The sequence below is a fragment of the Hevea brasiliensis genome, chromosome 7 (assembly GCF_030052815.1).
Source record: "Hevea brasiliensis isolate MT/VB/25A 57/8 chromosome 7, ASM3005281v1, whole genome shotgun sequence".
Classification (NCBI taxonomy): domain Eukaryota; kingdom Viridiplantae; phylum Streptophyta; class Magnoliopsida; order Malpighiales; family Euphorbiaceae; genus Hevea; species Hevea brasiliensis.
Window position 1 is genome coordinate 9,297,879 of NC_079499.1, and position 6,987 is coordinate 9,304,865.

At 33.7% G+C, this 6,987-nt stretch overlaps 1 protein-coding gene across 1 annotated transcript; it reads right to left on the reverse strand.

The window, feature by feature from the left end:
• Positions 1 to 6,018: 6,018 nt before the first annotated feature.
• On the reverse strand, positions 6,019 to 6,778 carry LOC131181318 (uncharacterized). The gene is made up of 3 exons (XM_058149347.1): positions 6,680 to 6,778; positions 6,484 to 6,562; positions 6,019 to 6,368 (listed from the first exon to the last, which is right to left on the reverse strand). The coding sequence occupies exons 1-3, from the start codon at positions 6,683 to 6,685 to the stop codon at positions 6,019 to 6,021; spliced, it is 435 nt and encodes a 144-aa protein (XP_058005330.1). The 5' UTR covers positions 6,686 to 6,778.
• Between the last annotated feature and the right edge of the window lie 209 nt (positions 6,779 to 6,987).

A 6,987-nucleotide genomic window follows, 5' to 3' on the forward strand; every position in this document is an offset into this window, starting at 1 on the left:
AAGAAGATTTTGAAGAGAACCCATACGTGATTCCTCTCTTCCACTCTCCAATGCCTTGGTGCTTTCTCCATAGATGAGTTGAAAAAGTTAAAAGTCGACTAAACTGAACTTTCTAATAAGTATAAGGAGGTAATTGAGCTAATTATCCTGTTTGAAAATTCTTCCAAGGGATTTTTTTTTTTTTTAAGTATTTGGGTCCGGAGAGGGTTGGGGCCATATTAAATGCATGGAAAATGACCGACGTGTGTGTGCCAAAGCAAACCTAGCTAAGCTTACCTTTCAAGTGAAGAAAGCTACGGCTGAGTTGGAGTGGGATCACAGCCACAGGGGCATGCCAGATTCTACATCCTATAAAGCATAGTGTTAGGAGGACGAGAACTAGGCCTTGTGTTGGATAGAACTTTACAAGTTATCGTTTAATTAACTAAGCTGAAAATTGATTTAGAATTTAGAAAAAACAGTCAACAAAATCATGCACTTTTTAAATTTTTATAATTCTATCTCATATTATAAAAATTACTCATTAAAATCTAAATTTTTTAACACTTATCAATTGTATCACATCGAAAAACTGTTATTTTATATGCAATATAAGCACCACGTAAGAACACAACTTAAATAATAAGCAGTACTTTTTATATTAGTATACTGAAATAATATATTTTTTACCTTAAAATACATGTTCCCAATCTCTTCAAATACCATAAACCGTTTCATTTGTTAATATTAAAGAACTGTTAAAATGCATACTTGTCAAATATATATTAATATAAGATACTTATATTTAATTAAATATATTTTTTTTTATTTCTTTCAAAGGCATATTTTTCTCTTCTCTATTGACTGCAACTATGTCATGCTTACATAGCGTTTTACGTGGCTTTTTTGTTAATAATGTAATAATTTTTTTAATGGTGGATATAATTAGTAAGAATTAAAAAGTTTAAAATTTAATCGTTAATTTTTATAATATAAAGTAAAATTATAAAAAATTTAAAAATATAAGATTTTTTTAGCAGTTATCCCTAGAATTTATTACAAATTATTTTGAATTTTTCAGCTTAATTTAATCCAATAAGTTGATAATGAAAATAAACATTAATTTCCATATATTATAAAAATTTGGGTTTAGTTGAGCGTTGGCAAAAACTTCACAGCCAAGCTCTTTCTTACTCTCACATGACACTTTTAATCGCTAATAATGCAGGCCAATTTGGGCTTGAAGTTCATGGGCGCTAGCCCAGTTAACGTCTGAAATCTAAAGGCTCTTTTATTATTATTATTATTAGTATTATTATTATTATTATTATTATTATTATTATTATTATTATTATTACATTAAAGTAACATTATTTTATTACAGAAAATAAAATAATTTTAAAAAATTTATAATTTATCTTATTAAATTTTTATAAAATAATATTTTTTGTAAAATAATTAATTAAAAAATTTATTAATTAAAAAAATAAAATCGAAAATTTAAAAATTGACTTATGAGTTTTATTATCAAGATTTGGCTTACATAATTTATATAAACTGAATTTAAATTAATTATCAATATTTATTAATAATTTAAAATTAAAAAGCACACTATTATATATATGCAGATAAATACAAAAAAATTCACTAAATTTATGAAAATAATAATTAAAATATACAAATAATAAAATTATATGCATAAATACTTGTATAACTAAAAATTAATTTAAAAGAGAGATTTTATTTATTTATATTTATTATATAATAAATAACAAAATAAAAGGATAGGACAACACCAAAAATATTAAGAGTAGTCATTTTGTATATAAAAAAATAGCCATTTTCTATAAAAATTATTCATTTTCAATCAACTCCAGATTCCTTTAATTAACGTTAAGGATTCTATTTTTCTTTTTTACATTTAATTATTTTTTTTTAATTTTTAAATGCAAAATTTTGAATTTAAAAATTAATTCCATCAAATTTTGTGAATTCATTCGTTCCATACGGGTTGAAGAACTACCCTCATATCTCTTCACCCCAATATAAGCTCTAGCCTAAGGATTTCTAAATATCGCCAGAAAATGACTACGCTTATGTAGATCTCTTCACAAAACCCCACAAAACCACTTTTCCGACCAAAACGGCGTTGTACAGGCACAGTGTAACAACCAAAAAAAAAAAAAAAAAGATGGGACTTTGGCATGTGACAGTGGATTTCCACTGTCACTGCCAGCTTTTTTTTTTTTTTTTTAAAAAAAGGGGTCAAAAATCGGGAGGAGGAAACCCCCCCCCCCCCCAATTTCTCTTCTCTCCTCTCCTCCCCTCTCTTCTTCTTCTTTCCTTCTCCGGTGACTGGCCGGTGACCTCCCAAGCGGTTCCCCACCTGGCCAGTGACGGCCAGACACCAGAAACGGCGGCAAGAGAGGGAGAAGAGAGAGAAAACGCGCGAACAGTGGGCAGCGGCTTTCCGGCATGATTCCGGCTTCATCCGACGTCCGATCGAGGCGATTCATGTGGCGTTGGAAAGCTTGTTCCGAGACCTTTCTTTTGATACCAATTTTGCAGCAAATGGAGGTCGGATGAGTGAGATATGGAGGAGAGAAGTTTCGGGTTTTTCAAGCTTTTTCATCAGATCTAGGACGATCTGACCGTTGGATCAACGATCCGAGACCACCTATGGACTGAGAAAGAGGAGAGGAACTTGATGGTATGATCAGATCCAGCAAATGTCGCCGGCGACCGGCGGCTGGCCATCGTGCGCGGTGGTTCCGGCGGTGGCTCCGGTGGGCTATGGAGATGATTCAACTTCCAGAGGCTTCCTCATAAATTTTTAGAATTTTTGAGACACAGATAAACTTCGGGTAAGACTATTTTCATTATTTCTCTATCTGTGGAGCATAAATACAGTGTTTCTTAAACAGGAAAAATTGAAGAAAAATTCTAAGAAAAATATATGATGAAAGTAAAATTATTTGGAGATATTCTATGGTGTTTGTTGAATTTTTGAGTGATTGTAGAATATTTTTAAAAAATATAGATGGATTTTAGTTAGATTGGTATGATCAGATCCAAAGAATGTCGCCGTGACCGTGGCCGCCATCGTCTTGTGATGGTTCGGTGGCTCCGGTGGGCTATGGAGATGATTCAACTTCCAGAGGCTTCCTCATAAATTTTTAGAATTTTTGAGACACAGATAAACTTCGGGTAAGACTATTTTCATTATTTCTCTATCTGTGGAGCATAAATACAGTGTTTCTTAAACAGGAAAAATTGAAGAAAAATTCTAAGAAAAATATATCATGAAAGTAAAATTATTTGGAGATATTCTATGGTGTTTGTTGAATTTTTGAGTGATTGTAGAATATTTTTGAAAAATATAGATGGATTTTAGTTAGATTGGTATGATCAGATCCAGCAAATGTCACCGGCGACCGGCGGCTGGCCATCGTGCGCGGTGGTTCCGGCGGTGGCTCCGGTGGGCTATGGAGATGATTTAACTTCCAGAGGCTTCCTCATAAATTTTTAGAATTTTTGAGACACAGATAAACTTCGGGTAAGACTATTTTCATTATTTCTCTATCTGTGGAGCATAAATACAGTGTTTCTTAAACAGGAAAAATTGAAGAAAAATTCTAAGAAAAATATATGATGAAAGTAAAATTATTTGGAGATATTCTATGGTGTTTGTTGAATTTTTGAGTGATTGTAGAATATTTTTGAAAAATATAGATGGATTTTAGTTAGATTTTTAGCATATGGGCATATAAGATTATTTGAAATTAAGATATTTAAATTTTATATGATTGGTTGAAGCTTGAGGATGGAGGTTTAAATATGTGAATATTGAATTTGGTTGAATTAAGAATATGTTAGCTGTTGGAAACTTATGGAATTGAGTAAAATTCTTGAATAAAATATTCATGGGTGATTAGAAAATTACAATTCATTTTGCAATAGCCTTATAATATTATTAAGGACCGCGGAGCAAAATTTTAGAATTTTTAGAGCTTGTTTGAGTGGATTTTTACAAAATATCAATTATAGGGACTAAAACGTAATTTTTAAGGTTTTGAGTATTGCTTGATTTGGAGGGCCCAGGAGGGGCCATATAATGATGATGAGATATGAGTTGAATTTAGAAATGTTATTTGAGCCTTTTTGCAGGTTGGGTAGGTCCCAGGTATAGGGGAAACTCTGCCGGATTTCCGGCATAAATTAGGCTGTCTGTTGCCTCTTTAGAGTTTTATTTTGGCTTAGTACTAATAAATTTATAATTTAATTATTAGGTGATCGAGGTCAGCTATTTTCCTGCATCCAGCAGCCACAATAGTCATCTGTGTACTGTGAGTAAAATATTAATTTTAATTGTAATTTCGATATTATTATATGTTCAAGCATGCCCATGCATCACTTATATGCATATATCTATGTAGTTAAACTCTAGGCACGATTTATGTTGCATTCATAACTGTTAAAGTGCCATGGATGTTTGTTGTGGTAATTTGGAGCAGTGTGCGTGCGTTGGCGTGCTTGTGATGTGGTGTTGGCTATGGATAGGACGGGTAGACACGGCTTGAGATCTTCGCTGGGACCCGGTCCTTCGGGGTAGTCACGGCTTGAGTTCTTCGCTGGGGCCCCGATTTGGTTTATTAAGCGAAAGTCCGGCTTGAGTTCTTCGCTGGCACAGGTTGGATTTAAGAGAGCTGTATAGGGGATCAGCTCCCATATATTATGATTGATATTACTGGGTGTGTGAGTGCTCCAAATTATCCTTTTGTTGTTATGATGTGAAAATATTGCTGATGTTGCATTTTACTCTACAGGGTGCATTAGCTTTAGATAGTTATAGAAATTATAGTTAAAATTGATATTTTACTCTCTGAGTCGAACGCTCACTCCTGTTCACCTATTTTTCCAGGCTACAGGAGGAGTTATTTTACAGAGCAACCTGTTTTCTTCCTTGCAGGTTTAACGTCGATTATTTAAATGTTTTACTATTTTTTTTTTCTAAATTTGAAATCTAGAACTCTGCATGTGTTAGTAATAGTATGGACCTTGTTAGGAATCGTGTTAATTTAAATTTTTCAGATTAATAAATAAAGATTTGTATGGTATTTAAACAGTTTGTAAATGAGGTAACAGGGTTGAGCTGGGCTCCCCTAATTTTAGTTTCTGATAATTTCTGGGCTAAGTTGGCCCGAAATAAAATTGTAACAGTTTAATTTAAATTATTTTTATATGCATATTGGGCCTAAATTGTGGGTTTGGTTATGGGTTGAGGAATAGTTAGGCTTACTACGGGTTTCGGGGGCTTTAGGCTGGCCTAGGTCCTAGTGCCAGTCCGACCCATAGGTTGGGTCGTGACACACAGCTACCGGCCTTTTCTTCAATTCTCGGCCAGGACAAATTTCAAACTCCTAAATTGAGGTTCTGCTATATTGCTTTATTATTTAGCTATTCATTTCTTCGTTTTATTTTTCAGTTGAATTAATTTTGCATAAAATCACCTTCGAGCACAGCTTGCGTTGAAGATGCCCACTCCACTGTTGAATATTTGCATTTGATTCAGGCCACATTATAACAATCCCAAACTTAAATATTTGTATAGTTTGATCACAAACTAAATCCTTAAATTACAAAGCACTTCATGAAAATTAAAAAAAAAATAGCAATAACTTGGAAGGCTGGACATGGAGAATTGACCATGGATACATGTCAGCTTTCAATTTGCCATTATTATATATATATATATATATATATATATATATATATATATATATATATATATTTTCTTTTATCTTATTCTCTTATTCATGGGCTACGTACTAACCCTTGTGACACGGAGCATGGACTGGAGAGACATATTTGTCACATGATTGAGCAAGTATCACAGTCTTTGGAGCAGTACCTGGGATATTCTGTGACAAATATGGCTCTCCAGTCCATGCTCCGTGTCACAAGGGTTAGTACGTAGCCCATGAATAAGAGAATAAGATAAAAGAATGACACGGAGCATGGACTGGAGAGACATATTTGTCACATGATTGAGCAAGTATCACAGTCTTTGGAGCAGTACCTGGGATATTCCTCCACACACACATACATAGGACGACGGCATGGTCCGCATGGACATGGCATGCAGCACCCACATTGCCCACACACTGGCCCGGGCGGCTCAGGCTTGGGTTCAGGCTTGGGTTGAGGCTTGGGTTCAGGCTTCTTGATCTCCTCTACACTTACCAGCGTTGCAAACCCCTTTCGTTTTTCCAGACAGGAAGTTTTAGTAGCAAATCTCTTTCTTAGACAATTTATTAGGTCAGCAGGATCCACTCCAATTCCTTTCACCTCCATATGGTCATCTTTCGAAATCGCAACAGATGCAACACCTTAATTATCACACATATGATCGTTAATCAACAACAATTAGCTACTAATTAAATAGATTTTTTCAACATTTATACATAAATATAAATAAAAATTAAGATTTCATATGATGTTTACCTGAGAAGCTAACTGCAGTTTGCATGGCCTTGGAGCGGGATTTCTGGTCAGGCATACAAATCTTGATTACTATTTTTTGCTGCAGCATCACAAGAAAATAACTTCAACTTAGATAATTTATTTGCAATAAATTAATTAAGTTATATGTGTGCTTTATTATATATATATATATATATGGTTGCCGTTGAATGTATACCTCCATGGTCTTTGTTCGTCGGAAAGAAATACACCAAGCCTCTATTCTAAATTAATGGAGAGAATGGAGATGGTGGACTGAGGCTGAAGGGTTTTGAAGTGGTGACCTTATGGGGTGTGTTGTGTTACTTATACACACACGCGCGCGCACCCACTCTCTTAAGTTAATTAATAAAAATATTGATTTTTTTTTATCATTTTAATAGGAGCTAAACGATAAAAACAAATAAACAAAAAAGAAGGAATACTAGCGAATCATCCTTCTGAACTCTCGTAAGCTATATGAAATGTTTTCTAAAATAAGTTGGT